This window comes from Physcomitrium patens, chromosome 9 (genome assembly GCF_059467195.1).
Source record: "Physcomitrium patens ecotype Gransden chromosome 9, ASM5946719v1, whole genome shotgun sequence".
NCBI classification, from domain to species: Eukaryota; Viridiplantae; Streptophyta; class Bryopsida; order Funariales; family Funariaceae; genus Physcomitrium; species Physcomitrium patens.
In genome coordinates, this window is record NC_143418.1 from 2,163,999 (window position 1) to 2,180,504 (window position 16,506).

Sequence of the window (16,506 nt, forward strand, 5' to 3'; positions counted from 1 at the left end):
TCAAAATCAAATGAACTTGTCTAAAATCTCCAATTGGATAAAAAATAAAAACTTATTTATTATATTCCAAGTCCTAGTCCAAGAATAAATGTGTCCTAGCCCAATTCTTAGGAATCAAAACTTACTCATCAATACAAGGGACTTTAACTAATTCAAGATAAGATTATTTTGAACTTACAAAAGGTAAGTGAAATTGCATCTTATAAGTGAACCTCTTGTCTACAATGCTATCTTGCAAATGGCAATTTCTAATAAAATTTTAAAACCATTTTGAAAAAAGAAAAGAGAAGAAGACGTATGTCTTGGTGACTTTCCATACAAGAATTCACTTTTTCAAAAAGTCGATGAAGGAAGCAACGAAGGGTGAGCTTTTCACATCGAGATATGAGAGCGAGACATTGCAGCCTCCGCGCGATGGCGTCCTCCCTGGAAGACGAAGCTATCGCCGAAGCCGAATCCCCGACGCTCGCGACGCCAATTTGTGCTCGAGATTGACGATGCCGATGTGAAGCGAAGCGAGAGTGAAGTGAAGCATTTGCAATGAGACGATGTGCTGAGATGTGAAATTGCGCTTTCGCAGATACCTCATTTGCCCTAGTTTCGCTGCAACGATGCCGACGTCGCTGGAGAAGCCTCGAGCGGAGATGGATTTGAGGCCCAAGGTGGCGGAGCTCGAGGCTCTCGTTTCCGAATTGCGGGGACAGAATGAGGTATCTTCTTCTCTCGCTCGCTCGTGCTACAATTTGGATAGCATTGAGCCTTTTAGCATGAATTTGTCGGTCCTTTAGATTTCCGTTGTGATTATTTCATGAGTTTTTATTTGCTGTTTCTGCCCGAGGAGATTATGAACCTGGTTTTAGTCTTCTCGTCCAGGTTTTCCTCGTGGGAACGCCAGACGGGTTGGCTCGTGGCTGAACCTTTGCTGTTTTCGAAGAGACTGGGGTTCAGGGCTTAGGGTTTAAGGATAGAATTTCAACTTCGATGAGTAGAATCCTGGCTCGATGCGTTTGTAGGGTTCGTGTTCACAGCGTGTGAGGTCGTGCCCGTTCTGGTTTGGTTGGCTGACTTGTCGAGCGTCTGACTTTACTCAATGCGAATGTTCATGTACTCTTGTTTCTTACTACTGGTGCTCCTTCGTGCAGATTCTCAGGAAGGAAAATGGAATATTGAGTTCCCGTTTAGCTGAATTCGAGAGTGGTCTCAAGACAAAGGTCTCTATTTCTGCTATAATCTTTGCTCATGCTGAGATGGGGATTTGTCCTTCATTTGAATTGGTAATTTAGTATGAGTGCTGACATTTGCTGAGGACGCTGAACCTCATGATGTAGAGATTCATTATCACCATTTGATCGACTTCGGAACCACTTCCGAAGCGTACAAAATGACCTATTGTTAAGTTCATGATCCAAGAGTTAAGCCTGTGGTTTGCTTCTTCAATGTGCTCCAGCCTGGACGTGAAGGGATTTTTGCGAGCGAATCATTGTTGCAGACGCCTGAAAGGTCAGAGGATGCTGCTCAGCAAGTGAAGAGGGTTCTTGGTTTGAAGTGTCTGTCTGAGAATCCAGTTTCTGACATCCCGTCCACAGAGAGCAAACTTCCTAAAGTAAAAGGAAAACGGAATAAGAAAAGAAGTATGTGTTGCGTTTTCCACTTAAGTCCTGAATCTTGAACCTTCATTCGTTTAACAGCATCCGCATGTTGCATAGTACAGTCTTTTTTGAGTGACATTTCGGATGAAATTAAACATTTGAAGGTCCTTTTGTTTACTTGTTTCATTTTTTATTATTTATTGAAATTTTCTGATGGCATGCATGATGCAGATGCCATGGAAAAAAGCATGTCCCATTATTGCTCTCGTCACGTAGCACTGAAAGTGATGTATCTGGGCACCGGGTATGTTATGTATGCTGTTACTCTTGCATATCACTAGGGATTGAATTTATTAAAATGTTTGGATTTTAAAAACTTTTATCTAGCTGTAAGAAACACCTGGTGTGCCTGTTCAGAATGCGAAACTACTTTGTAGACACCTTGTAACAATTGTTAGGTGATGCAGATTTGATCCATGTGTATGGTGTGTAGGTATCAAGGATTTGCATCGCAGGCTGGTTCGCCAAACACAGTTGAGGTGCAGAACAGTCTGATTGGTGGTCAAGTTGGTTATTGACCAATTTCTGATTGTGTTGTATTTTGTATGCTCGCCAGTTCATTACCCTTTAGTTTTCACACAGTTCGTGAATGTATCTTTGCCGACCGCCGCGTAAGATGTGGGTATTGCAGAGAGTTACACCGTGTAGGCATAGGAGTATTTCGTAAACAAGTTTCTCTGGTGTTTTTTGTGCTTCAGACAGAACTTTTTGCCGCGCTTCATAGGACACGAATGATTACTGGGACTGCAGCAGAAGCAAAGTATACAAGATGTGGGCGCACGGATAAAGGGGTGTCTGCCGTTGGCCAGGTCTGATACTTGCGACTCATCATCTGGGTAATTATCCCATTATTCCCAAACGTCTTGGTTTATTTGAGTAGAATAGATTGGGATGAATTTGAGCGGTTTCCTCCTGATTATTGTGCTCCGTTATGACTCTTTGTTGCTCACCCTCGTTGTCATTTCTGCGTCATGGTTTTCAATCTTGATGCAAACAGCATCTTTGAGGACGAGGCCGTTAGTCCGTTACTTACGTGCAATAAGGTGGGTTGCTTTGTGCAATCATGTGTGCCTTATAGTTCATCAATATCCTACTTTAAATTACTGATTGACTGGGTTAATCAATTGATAACATTTTGTAGGTCGTTGCATTGTATCTTCGATCAAAAATTCAACCACGGCGTCAAGAAAATATTGTGTCTACTGGAGATGCTGAAGAAGAGCTCAATTCAAAGAGCTCGATTAGTGCTCAAGGTGTTCCTGAAGGAGAAGATGGCTCGTTCACCAAGAATTCTGGATTTGTTATGGATTTGTCATGCATAGATCATTCTGGAGACAGAGTTGCTATGGCTCGAGCAAGTCGTAAAGAAGAGGAGCAATTCGCCAGAACTGCATGTATTTCAACCCAACTCTCGCAAATGTTCTTTCAGATACTCATGATCTTAGACATGGTGTTGTTTATCCTACCGCTTATTTTTTTGTGTGTATTGTGTCGGTATAGCAGATGAAGACGAATATGACTACGTCGGAATCTTGAATAGGGCACTTCCAGAAGATATACGAGTGCTTGGTTGGTGCCCTGTTCCACCAGGGTTTAATGCCAGGTATTTTGATCTGAACTTGTCCACCGTTTTAAGTACTGATATTCTAGCAATGTCTGAATACTCCAATCAAGACTCATCTTTATTTTAATTATGTGGGTGTATGAGGTTTCGTGTAACTCACTTATCTTTGGTGATTGTGATCAAGTTGATTCTTTATGTTAAATGAAAGATACCGGATTGTTTCATAATTGAGATCCCAAATCTCTCATCTTACCTTCTGGTATAGTAGTGTTTTCACAGAATTCTGTATACTTGTTTTCAAATGTCAATGCCTATGTTAATTTTATAACATATGTTTTCTTCGGTACATGGAGGGTTCAGATTCAGTTGTATGTATCGTGAATACAAGTATTTCTTCATCGACGATGGTCTGAATATTGATGTATGGACGCTAATCTATGCTTTCAATCGTCAATATAATGTTTTTTCTTGCTTGATGTCACCTTATTTTTTTTAATTAGCTATGCTGTTTACCAGGGTCAACAATTTTATCATAACCAGAATGTTTGATTAGACTTACACTTTCTTGTCGGTTCAGGTGATGAAGTTTGCTTGTAAGCAATTTGAAGGAGAACATGACTTCACGAATTTCTGCAAGATGGACGCCGCCAACGTACATAACTACATGCGTACGATAACCCATTTTGACATAATACCTTCAAATGAAAAGTAAGCAACATCTGCTCTCAATTGTGGTTAACTAGTCGCACAGGAATGAAATGACTTTCTAACATGACCTATGACTAGTTGAACTGTTATGACGTTCCACTGGAGTTTGGGATTTCTCTCTTTCTTGTTTCCTTCACAACCATCGTATGGAGATATAAACCATAATGTTCATTGCGTTTTGACTCATTGCAGCAGCAAAGATTAACTGAGCATAATTTTGTCCTTCATATTAGTTATTAATCTCAACCTCGACTGACCACGTTGAATGCATTCAGATGGGGTGGGAAATCCGTATGGATAATGAACGTCAAAGGCACTGCATTTCTTTGGCATCAAGTTCGCTGTATGGCTGCAGTTCTATTCATGGTGGGCGCTGGTCACGAGAAGCCAACAGTAAGTTAAATCACAAGCTGCGGATGTAATAATGCACTGGGGTCGCAGCAATGTCACTTTCGTGCTACCTTTGCTGAATGAAGCTGATTACATGAAGTTCTCTGTAAAGGGTATAAACGTGCCCGTATTGGTAGGTTAGTCTGATATGTGAGGCACATTGTGTGTTATGCAGATTGTAGAAGAGTTGCTCGATGTAAAAAAAATTGTGAGAAAGCCACAGTACATTATGGCGTCTGAAACGCCTCTTCTTCTTTTCCATTGTGGATATCAAGGCCTTTCGTTTCGTTGTCATCCTGGTATTTATATGCAGGACTATTTTTATCGAAGTACAAAGATAGACGTGAATGTTACAGTTTCGTCTATGTGCCCAGTTGTGTTCATTTTGTTCATTTTCTGCAAGTATTGCACTGGAGAAGGGGCTCATTTTTTAACGACTTAGAAATGAGTAACGCTGTTGCTTTATCTCGTATTAATGTTGCAGATGCCGTGAAACGCCTTCGTCTGCACCTGGAGTCTTTGTTACAGACCTCTATTGTGAATTCGTCGCTTCTTCTGCAGGGATTACTCGAGCTTCCATCTCCAGGTTAGATATCGTCAGTAGTCATAGTATGATTTCTAGGTGAATTTCATCTGTTATGCCGATTTTAAAATTACTTGTGCGATTTGAATATGCTTGGAATATTGCTGATGCTAATAAGGTTGGTTTACTTTGTTCCACTAGTATATTGTGCAGCAAAGAAACCCACACAACCAGGAGATTCACAGTCCAGGAAAGGTCTACACGTTCCCATGCTGAAACGGCCCACAGAACGTAAGCACAATATTCACCTGGTAATTCACCCTGAGCTCATGTTTTTGTGTTTCTATGTTTTGTAAGAGCATGAGTCCTAATTCTGTGGTTCACGTTGGTATATCTTTAAAGCAACGTACGAGGAGCGTCGAAGGATGCTGGGCGGTAGCCAACCAGAGTCAATTTAGGTAATTTTTTTAGGCTTTGAAGTCACTCCGTAAGAATTTGATCTAGGCAGAACACTGGTACATATCATGGTGTTTCAAAACATCCGGAACTCATTCTCAATGACGAAGATTATTTTATTTATGTTTAGTAATTAACAAACAAATCAAAGTAGAAAAAGAAAAAGATTGAAAGTGTCACCAAGTATCGACAATTTCAACACATTCATAACATCCGCACGCTTGGTGTAATAGATCAGCATGGAGGGATAAATGTTTACTTGTGATTCAAGATTACTTGCTTATCAGGGAAACACAGTCCATCCTTCATGACAGCCAGTCTTCATCTGATGGGAACTGTCATACTTGACTGGCAATATGCGACGCACTGCCTCGTTTCCGGAGTGAACACCCTTTAGCTGTGAGCTCTAAAATTGTGCTCAAACAACGATCTTTCATCCATCTGCCCTAGGGTTGTGTGGCACATGTCCGGGAAAACACGTCCTTTCGTCAAATCTATCCGTGTTGTATACCTTGGATAATCTGGCGTTTTTCTGTAGAGATTGATATTTAAACTTTTTATTTATGTTTATTTACTTGTTTACAGTGATGGCGTGGATACAATCACCTGATCGCTCTAGCATCTACACCCCTTCCGCACCCTTGGCAAAAATGTCAAAAAGATTTAGCAGGACATAGCCAGACATCTCCTCATCGTATGCACTTACCAGTGGTACTCTTCCCATGCTCTCGTGGCTCACTTAGAACTCGAAATTCACAGTAGTGTCATGAATCCTGCATTTGATACGCTCTCATCTTTTTTGCAGATAATGCATCACACTTAATTTCGTCATCAAGGAATCACTGGAGTAACCAATCTAGACTTCAATTTGGTGAATTTCTTGCGGCGCATACTCCGCCATGTAAGCCTTCAGAGTCCTCCGTTACTTCTATTGCTTCATTTGAAAGACTACCTTGCATGTAAGCTGTGTGGTACCCAGTTTAGGTGCCTTCAGCAGAAGCGATCAGAGTGTTCTTTCAAGATGACCACAAGTTAGGTGTGTTCGCCATTGATCATGTCTAGGGCACCAGTGCTAGTGCGTTCAGGAATTTGAAACCAGAAATCAAATTTTGATTACAATTCTTGTGGGTGTTTCGTTGTTCACTTGCATCTTCAGAGATTCATTATGAAACCAGACAACGAAGCACTCTCAGATTATAATTCTTTGAATACATGAAAATGATCACATTCAGCACCCAGAGCTAAGCTCCGAGTTCGATGAAGTAATGCCAGGGAAAGGACATTCGCTGCTATAATATTTACCAAGCAAATCGATGACTTTTGAGAGACTGCTTGATACAATAATATGTCTACGAGCTTGTGGTGCTATGTTGATTAATCATGCATATGGCAAACAATCCCATGATCAGAAAACTATCCACTTAACTTCTTGAAAGTACACCCGGTACAATCAATAAATCTGCACTATTTGCAAAGTTTCTGTGCCAAAGTCGGCTCCATGTTTACTCCATCAGCAAATTGTTACGGTGATTGACACCTAACACACGGTTAGTTGAGAGGTGCAATAGAGATTGACTGATACTGAAAACAACTCGCATTACTTCAAGGTGCCAGATAGCCAAAATACACGGGACTCTCCAAGTCCCACACAATTATGCGATTAGCTGGACCTGTTGATCCTTCATAACTACGAACGAAGAATGTTCTAATGTAATAAATAGTGACACATCCGTAACTAAAGTGACGCCACTAAGCGTAATTGTAAGCAAGAAAGCCCAACAATACCTTCTACACTCTTTGTACAAAAACTTCCCTGCTAATGTCTTAACAAGACTTTTCGGAGACTAAAAGGGAAGGAGCGGGCTGCAACAATGAAGCTTATTATCATTCGAGACTACCTCTACTGCATGCCTCTCAAGAATGACTAAGATATTAGCCTAACCACGAGTTTACAAATTCTAAGTTCTGTCCACTAGAGCTATTATAGCAGATCCAGCAAGGGAGGTTGATCACTTGTATTAGTTTTTGTGTGCCTGACCTGTGGCCCACGGATAGGGTTTCTCCCTCTCCCTTTCCCTAAGCCCGCAGTTGGAGGAGGAGGAGCCAGTTTTAATGGGGCCTCTTGACGTCCAGGAGAGCTGAAAAAGTCGCCAAAATCATTTGTATCCTTTTGCGGACTCTGCTGAGCCGAAGGCATCGTCCAATCATTTGCATTCAACATAGATTTTGAACTCCCTGTTCTTGTCTTAAGGTTGCCAAGGCTTTGAGTATTTGAAGAAATGGAACCACCATTCCAACTGGGCTGTATAGATGTATTGCTCGAATTTGAAGATGCTCGTGGTGCCCAAGTAGAGAATGGATCATTGTCGCCACTAGCTTGAGTGTTTGCTGTAGTTTGAAAGTTATTTGAAGAACTCAGATTTGCGTTGCTGAAGACAGAACCTATTCCACCAGCGTAAGGAGAGCTGGGAGCCTTGGTGGCCTGATTAGCAGTGGACGCAGGCGGAGGCCACTCAAATGACAAATCAGGTTGTTGCAAGGAAGATTGAGGGGGCGGAGCTGGCGCCGCACTTGGAGCTGCAGGGGAAGCTTTTTGAGGAAACAAGCTACTATTGTCAAGTGCAGTGTTGGTGGGTGTCTTCTTAGGAGCAGTCCAGTCAGCGTCCCATGAACTGTTGTTGTCTGTACCGTTCCCTGTTGCCGAAACATTGGCTTTTGCAGGACCAGTAAGCGCCATCGTCTTCATGTCTAGAGAAACTGGCTCCACCCCATTGACTTCAACACCTCGCTTCTCCTCTATTTTCCTGCAATTTAAACATGGTCCACGTCTTACACTATCGTTTGCCAGAACAACCATATTTTCCACACAATTGAAGGGAGAACAGAACCAAACGATTGCCAATTTTACCTGAGAACTTCTTTCACGAAATGCATATACTTTGCAAATTGTTGAAGGTTTAGCTGCTGAGCAGTGAGCAGAGGGCAAAGAAGTGGAAGCAAGTGCTCTGCAGCATATTCCACACCCATCTGATGTTGCAACACAACACCAAGTCAGTTGTGACGTTTAATTCATGACTTTCAACTCAATGCAGACAAGACATACTGTTCAAACATGGATGATAGTATAGTTAACCTGTTTGTGAATAGCAGATGCGACTCCTAGAGAACACATTAAAGTAGGAGCAGAATGGTCGACAGCAGTGCAGCGCTGCAAAGTTTGTAAAATTTCTTGTATAGCCCCTTTGTCAAGGCGTGGAACAACCTCGCCTAGACATAGCAGCGCATTCACTCGCACCTGCATCAGCCCAATTCGATTTAAATATAAACTTATAATACATCCACCCTAGATTCAGCAACACACTGTGCCATACTCCTGCTCAATTAAAAGTTGTGAACACCCCAGTTCCATTACTAATAGACGACTCAGACTGCAAGAATGATGCCCAAAACCAGAATAATAGGGCACAACACTAGCTACACTTTTTGCTATTAAGCTGCACGTTAACTGCACCAACAGGAAATCGGAAAAGCAAGGAAGATACATACTGCTGCCATTGTGGTCTTGAGAGCAAGACCATGAACACGGGGTAAAATCGATTGCCTAAGAACCTGTACAGGTAATCCGACGTTAGCACATTTATAATCGCAGCCAGAGCAATTACTACGTCACAGAAGTAATAACCCACAAAACTTGAGGACTCGACGCTTTCATAATATGGGGATAATCATTTACCATGCACAATGCCAAAGAAAAAAGGATGTCGACAACTGTCATTGTTCTTGACAGTTGCGTAATTAATAAATTATAAGCTACGCACAAAAATACTCACGTCCACATAATCGCTGCTCCTACGACAAATTAGTTTAAAATCCGATTAATTAGAGATTGATCAAACAATAAGGCAAGGAGAGCACACTAACTGTGAAATCGAGCTGCTTGGTGAGGTTCAAGGTGCGCTTCAGAACTTCCTCCTGCATTCGGGCATCAGGGTCTTCAAAGGCACGGACAATCATGGGTACCACATTAGCTGCCAAGGCATCTGGTCCTGCCTGCAAACGAATTGGCACCAAAATAAGTTCAAAATTGGACTTTTATTGAGGGAGCTAGGGTCATGTCAAACACGAATACATACAGTACAAAGCTCGGGAACAAAACTCACCACGTTACTCTCAACAACTCAATTTCCTAGAGAGAAATATATCTACTATGTTTCAGAGTACTAGTAAAACAAATTGCACATAGATGTGGGATCCGAATTCAAGAACATGTAATGAGTAAATTGTCCGAATCCAGCAGAAAAGCACCTTGTTGATGAGGAGGCTTGCATGCTTAACTAGCAAAAGCAAAGCATCTCCAGTGGCAGTTCCTAGAACAGGTAATAATGCTGGAAGTGTTGCAGACTGAAAATCCACCATTTCCTGCAAAACATCACCAAGCATGAGGAAACGCTAGTTTAGCGGGATTAAGGATCCATAACAGACAAATTTGAATATGCACTAAATCCCATTCAAAACAAGAAAATCAGATTCACTAATCAGAACATCCAGAATAGATACTCTGTCACATGGACGCCGTAAATAAGCACACACCTGCGATTCTGCAATAGTGAGCACCATCGGGAGCACCATTGGCAGCATCACTTCATTCCGAAGCTCAGCACATAATGGTGGCAGCACCTTCATTCCAGACATTGAGCCGCGTCTAAATTAGAGATTTAGCAAATGCACGTGGCAGACACCACTCTAAAACATATCCATTAACATCCCATTGCCAAATTAAAAGTGAGCTGCAGCATCCAGCTGTCAAATGGTCGCTTCCTCTTAGTCAAGCTGTTGTGCGAAAAGTGGAAGGTAATCAAAAGGAAAGCATTCTCCACATCCATAATAACGAACCTTGTAACGTAGCACACGGGCATCAAAGTTGGTCCACATATCTGCCATAGCTTTCAAGAACTGGGTTTTTTGCATATTGTCTCTTTCCTGTACGTTCCATAGAGGCTTGATATTAGAACAGAACTTAATTAGCAGGTATGCAGTGTTCGGATAGGAAAAATGCAATCGAGATCTAGGTGATAGAATACCAATTCCTTTACCCAGTCACTGCTGAATCTAAACTTACTGCAAACAACGGAATAAGACAAAATCCAAATGCGTTCTAGAAAAGTGCACGCAGTCAATGCCATGCACTACACCTACTGCATACTCGTCACATGTCCCTACTTTGATTATGAGAAGTACTGAAAGTTCTACATGCAATTCTAAATGTACGGTCAAATCATTGGCAACTGTCCATCACGTTCTGACCATTGGAAAGGACATTAATGATCTGTAGACTATCCTATCGCCAAGTCATCTGCAGTTCAAATGGGAATGACATTTTTTACCAGCATATGATCCAGGAACCGCAATGCACGCAGCCTAGTGTCATCCCGAAAGAACGGAGAAGCTGTAAAACCATTTCCACAGCCTTCATGAATAAGCACATCATGGAAAGTAAATGTTTGTGCAGGCGACTTCATTTAAGAAAATATGTTTCATGTCGACCTCAGAGCAAAACAGTGATAACATCGTAACAGTAGGAGCTTAGGTGAACAAAAAATATCCAGTTCAGTACTAAGGCAACCAACTTGACTCTACCAAGGGGTACAACAGTCACTAAAAATATGACAAATCGAATTTGACAAATTTGGTAACCTTAGTATACATCAACAAAACTACCAAACGGACACAAAAGATAAATACTGTGATTTTAAGACCAAGGAATTGCTAATGATATTCTGATAACTTTTTAAATGAAGAGGTTTACTTGTAAAGTCGTGGGCGCTAGGTCTGGAATGCACATCCGAACTGAGCATCCGTCTCAAGTCTTGACCAATATCGGCAGGTACATTTGAGAAACTTTCGTTTGGAAGGTATGAAGCCTTGCCTGAATACTGCAGCACCAAACTAGACACGGGTCAACTTATTGCCACGTACAAATCGTAGTTCATGACTCAAAGCAACTTATGAAGTGACGGTAGATATGCATATCATAATCTTTAAAATAACTAAAGACAGGCTGAGACCTGGGCTTTCGAGAACAATCAAGAAATAACAAGCGGAGCTACTGACCAGCTTTGCAGACTGAACAGTTGCCATCTCTAGCAAGAGAATGAAAGAGACCATATCTTGCAAAAAGCCATAAATATCACACTTCAAAGATTTCAAAAATGTTCGTAGGGTCCTACACATTGGAAAGTTAAGGTAGACCACCATACCGTTTGCAGATTATTATTGCACTTAAGGAGTGAATGACGGGATAGTAGATGAAATGCAAGCAGAGCAAGGCTAAAGATGTCTGTCGATGCAAAAGGCCCACCAGCTCCTTTACGTGTCAACTCGGGCGCTGTATAATCAAGAGGTGGTTGCAACGGCAAAACTACGTCATCCACATCATAATCCTGCATAATAGATGCTCAATTCAATCAATTAGGATTACGGTAAAGGTGTCGAGTAAGGAATATCTTAGATACCTACAAAAGATGAAAATAGTATACATTACTGTCATGGAAGCTTCAGCTCAGGTAAAACTACCAGGTTGAAACTAGATTCCTAATAAGCAGCATCATCATGTGAACAGATAGAAACCACGCAAGATGTTCCAAACGAATTTAAGAGTGTTACCGGGAAATGAAAAACAGGACCCCCCGTTGGATCAGCTCCAGTCTGGTCTAGACTAATGGAAAATCCAAATCCAGCAAGCTTCCATGCTCCATGAGATGTGATGTAAACAGACTGTCAAGGCGAAAAACAACAGATTGCCCCATTTACTTCAAGCTGGATTGCAAGTGATCACTGAGGACCATTGGGTAGATTGCAACTGGACGTCCCTAAGTATTACTGCTTTCCAGCAACTCGTAAACTCTCAAGCAACTCAACGACCTCAAACTGATAATCAAGACCAACTAACACTTCAAAGCAACATGTGGACACTGACATGGTGGGATCCCTGTTAAAAGGGGGGATAGAATAATCTAAACAGTAATAAACATGAAATTCAACCAGTAACGCTGGATACACTGATTTGATGACTGCAATTATTTAGTTCATAGAACCCTTCCCAAAGAAAAGAGACGAAATCCTTGCTGAATAATGGGAAAATTGAACAAGGACGGGAAGCAACCGAAGAGAGAAGAAGAGCACAAATACAAGAACTGAATTTCACCTCTGGTGAGATGCCTCGGTGAGAAAGACGTGCATTGTTATGCAGAAATCCCAGTGTCTCAGCCAGCTGCAACAAACCATGTTTGATCTCGAGTTGACCTAGCTCCTGCAAGTACGCTCACAAAACCATCCAAGTTCATCCTCTAAGCACAGTCGCATGAACCAAATATAGATACTGAGAATTAAGCTTGCAATTAGCAATACGAATAACTCCCTAAGCAATAACGCATCACTCTAAGAACTCCTAATAGAAAACACAATCACATGGATACCCAGAGACACGATAAACCGTGAGAAAAGTACCTACCAAGTCTTTCAACTCATTGGGGACTTTTCCAACGTTGTCAAGTCGCCCCAATACATTAGCAACAGAAGCGAAGATTGGTTCAGTCACCATGGCCATGGTTGTTTTGCTCTCATCCAGAGCTTGTATTACACGTACTACACCTGGATGTCGCAAGCGCATCAACTGCGCAGCGTCTTGCCGCACCAAGTCCAAAAATGCCTCCTCCGCAGCCCTGTAAATCACAACCGGCCCGAACTCGTGAGCCACTATATCAACATCGTATTGCACAATAAAGCACGAGACTGAAATTCCACCTATTACTGTAAATACGCGTTTGATTTCAATCAGTTGTTTCCCAATCAAAAAAGTTCATTTACAATAAAGATTACAAGATGTACTCCCAAACATTGACAGTAGCCCTAATCTTTGAAAAAAAACAACTCGAAGAAAGTTTTGCTGCAGCTCGAACTGTTTCGGAGAGAGTTCAAATTGATAACTACCTAGATATACCAACTCGAAGTCTGAGATCTGTAAGTGCCTTCTTGTCCAGAACCCAAACGCATACTTCAGGATTGTGCATCTGCGTGGCCTTGTTCCGAGGCCGTCCCGCGTAGAGCTTCCAAATTAAATCTGGACCTCCGGACCCCACCTGTTCTAACAACTCATAGTCCTGCATCGCTTTGGGTCCAGTCACCTCGTGCACGGTGCTCGACACCGTCTTCTCAATGACCGCAGAGGCCTTAGCAAGCGCTTGTGTGAAAGACTTCATGTTGAGCGACATTTTGAATTCCTGTGTTGATCAAGAACGCAAAATCCTCTGATCTTTTTCGAGAAAAAAGAGCTTTGTAAACAAGCCTTGAACTGCTACAGAGGAGCCAAACTAGGGTTCGCTTAACAGATCCTATCTTTTCTCGAAAACCAACTAAAATTTGCGGTAGCGAAAAGAACAATTCATTCAGTCATACCCCTGACAAGGGAAAATATCCGAACCCTACACCTCGGAATTATAACCGCCCCCAGCTATGAAACCCACAAATCCATTTCCTCAAAACCCAATACCCGACTCGCGAACCGAATCACTGCTCTCTAACACGAATTCCAAATCTTCGACGCAAGGTGATCCACTCAACTACCCTAACTCAACCAAAAGAAATCCGACTCCCAGTAGCAAGATCTGCCGCAACGTGAGCACCAAGCATCTCCAAATCCACCCGGAATTGTGTCACTGCACGAGGTGATGAGGGAGCGTTAAGCGGCATAAACATTCCCAGAGAAAGTGATGCGAGTGCAGATTGTCGGTGTGGTGGTGGCGTTGCTGCTGCAGGATCTAGAGCGGTGACACTGTAAATGCGACCAGCGTCACAGCAGCAGCAGCATGGATGGAAGGAAGAATGAAGACCAGAGGTCTATTCTTGTGTATCAGAAATGGTCTACACCAAACTGTACTGGAATGATGGTTGCATAATGGCGACCCAGTCATGAGACCAGCCAGGGCATCAATCCAAAGCTCGTATGATCCCACCCACATTACTTTTCTTCGGTGCAACGCAAGTAGTCGCAGCCCTTTCTTTCGCATTTGTATAATTACTATAAGACTTGCAACAGAGGAGAAACTTGCAAATCTGAGTCCAGCGCGCAAACAATGCTGTCGTGATGACGTCTCTTACAATTCCTTAATTAATATTTCGGAAGATTCCCGTAGCACAGTATTCCTCCAATATTCTGATGGCTTGCCAAGTCTTACAGTACTGTCCGCAGAAGTGTGCCAAGTCTCAAACTATCGTCCTTCGCGAGTCCTCCCGCTTTTGTCGTCGATGATTGGTCCATCCTTGTTTCCAGCAATGTTTTGCAGATGCTGCATTAGCCAGCTTCATATCATTATTCTTCCCTTTTGCCTATCTTGATCCTCTTGTTATCCCGTAGAGTTAGTCTGAGTTCGTCACTCTTTTGCTGCAGAATTCCATCACCCTAGAACTCAATCTTTCAACAATCCTTAAGAAATCCCATTCTATCTTTTTCTGCTTGCCATGTTTTCTATTTTGTGATTATTTCAACAAGGTAATAACGTTTCTAAGATATTAAATTTCATCTACGCTGGTGATTGCAATCTCAATGGCGTGGATGCCAGTGGTAACGGGAGGGGTGGCGCTCATGAGTACAATCACAAAGTCGAAATCCCACGCAGTTCTTTACTATGGTGAGACCATGAATGAATCGGTCGCGATGCGTCGCGGTCCAGTCACCAATTCGTGTGGATTGAGGTCGAACTCGACCGCAATGGACTACTCCAGCGTCGCCTAAGCCATGCAAAGGGTATCCTCGGAGACGTGGTTCCAGGTCTCCGAGGGGGGTTCATAACACTCGCCAATGAGCACTGAGAGAATCCGCGGAGTGTGGCTTCTTCCTCTTCGCTTGAGATGTGCAATAGCAACGCCGCATAAACACACACACACACGCAAAGTCTGATTGCGGAGTTTGAGGAGTGCGTTTGAACCCGCCTCGTTGATTCCGCCCGAAAATACGAAAAAAAATAAAGCCTCCTCCTCCTCCGACGTCAATCATTTGGTTTGTTACAACCCCCATTTTTTTTAATTTAAGTTGGTGCTATCATGTGAGCCCAGTTTCATTCATCCTTTCAACGTTTCTTCCATCCCGCACCGCTGCCCAGTTTAGGGTTTTGATGTGCAGCATGGCCAACTCAAACCCTTCAAACAAACGAAAACCTTCATTTCTATCATCACTCAAATTTTTTATTTTTTATTTTTTACCATAAAAATTTATATTATATTATTATTAATTATTATGATTTAGTAAATTATATATTATAATTGAATAATTCTAATACATAATTATTTTATATATATTATATATTCTATTATATTTTAATATTTTATTTTTACTAATATAAAATTTTAAAAATGATGACAATATTAGAAAATGCAATAATTAAGGTGAGAATAAAATCTATATATATAAATACATATATATATATATATATATATTATTAGAATAAATTACCACAAACATCAAATCATAACCAAAATCATTTTTGAAAATAAATAAATAAATAAATTCAAATGACAGCTATATGAAAAATACATAGGTATAGAAAGCTGATTGTTTGGCTGATCAAATATGCCACAAATTAAAAACAAAATGTCTGATTTACAATATATATATAGAATCAATATTCAGAGTTTAGAATTTTATTTTATTTTCATAAAATTCATTTTATAAATTACATTGATACAATATCAAATTTAAATTTAAATTATCTTTCCAATTTTGGTTTCAATTATTTTATTATTATTCAAAATAATTAATACAGTTTGGAAATTCAATATAAAATTATAGTGCATTACATCCAAAAATCAATAATGAAAATCTATGGAAAAATATCATATGTATCCCTCAAGTATGTTGAAATATCAAGAATATCCTTACATTCTTGATAATAGCAAATATACCCTCAAATAAGATAAGGTATCATCAATCTCACAAAGCTCTAACAATTCTTATGATTCTTGCCATCTTCTAGGTTTGTGTGAAAGATGCTAGATGAGATTGCTGCTATACTAACTTTGTCAATCAAATACTTGCAAGAAACAACATTATTATCAAATCCAATAAAAGATATGATCTACTATGATGAAGTAGGTGCCTTTTGATTCTTAAACCTCAAATTGTACACTTTTCAAACCTTCAACAAGAATGTCTTTCTTAGCGC

At 41.0% G+C, this 16,506-nt stretch overlaps 2 protein-coding genes across 17 annotated transcripts; one reads left to right on the forward strand and one right to left on the reverse strand.

The window, feature by feature from the left end:
• Positions 1 to 387: 387 nt before the first annotated feature.
• Positions 388 to 6,765, forward strand: LOC112286619 (uncharacterized). 16 transcript variants are annotated; one of them, XR_016504658.1, is made up of 19 exons: positions 388 to 710; positions 1,143 to 1,211; positions 1,448 to 1,631; positions 1,821 to 1,893; positions 2,083 to 2,128; positions 2,348 to 2,458; positions 2,791 to 3,043; positions 3,150 to 3,252; positions 3,574 to 3,634; positions 3,791 to 3,921; positions 4,197 to 4,314; positions 4,487 to 4,610; positions 4,796 to 4,897; positions 5,036 to 5,125; positions 5,237 to 5,292; positions 5,524 to 5,689; positions 5,876 to 6,001; positions 6,096 to 6,191; positions 6,447 to 6,524. XR_016504658.1 is itself a non-coding variant. In XM_024528667.3 (16 exons), exons 1-15 carry the CDS (start codon positions 612 to 614, stop codon positions 5,290 to 5,292), a joined length of 1,620 nt encoding a protein of 539 aa, XP_024384435.1. In that variant the 5' UTR covers positions 388 to 611; the 3' UTR covers positions 6,096 to 6,412. The 16 variants fall into 16 exon arrangements, 4 of the variants coding, with proteins under 4 accessions (XP_024384435.1, XP_090109024.1, XP_024384439.1 ...); XR_012218181.2 differs by lacking the exon at positions 5,524 to 5,689 and having other exon boundaries at positions 5,876 to 5,984; positions 6,447 to 6,765; XR_016504660.1 differs by lacking the exon at positions 5,524 to 5,689 and having other exon boundaries at positions 3,153 to 3,252; positions 6,447 to 6,765.
• Positions 6,766 to 6,866: 101 nt separating this feature from the next.
• LOC112286618 (SCY1-like protein 2 A) lies at positions 6,867 to 14,317 on the reverse strand. Its single transcript, XM_024528658.3, has 15 exons — positions 13,280 to 14,317; positions 12,801 to 13,011; positions 12,495 to 12,599; positions 11,954 to 12,064; positions 11,548 to 11,730; positions 11,097 to 11,223; positions 10,675 to 10,736; positions 10,184 to 10,270; positions 9,881 to 9,967; positions 9,596 to 9,709; positions 9,212 to 9,340; positions 8,837 to 8,899; positions 8,424 to 8,585; positions 8,199 to 8,317; positions 6,867 to 8,094 (listed from the first exon to the last, which is right to left on the reverse strand). Exons 1-15 carry the CDS (start codon positions 13,558 to 13,560, stop codon positions 7,272 to 7,274), a joined length of 2,664 nt encoding a protein of 887 aa, XP_024384426.1. The 5' UTR covers positions 13,561 to 14,317; the 3' UTR covers positions 6,867 to 7,271.
• Positions 14,318 to 16,506: the final 2,189 nt, after the last annotated feature.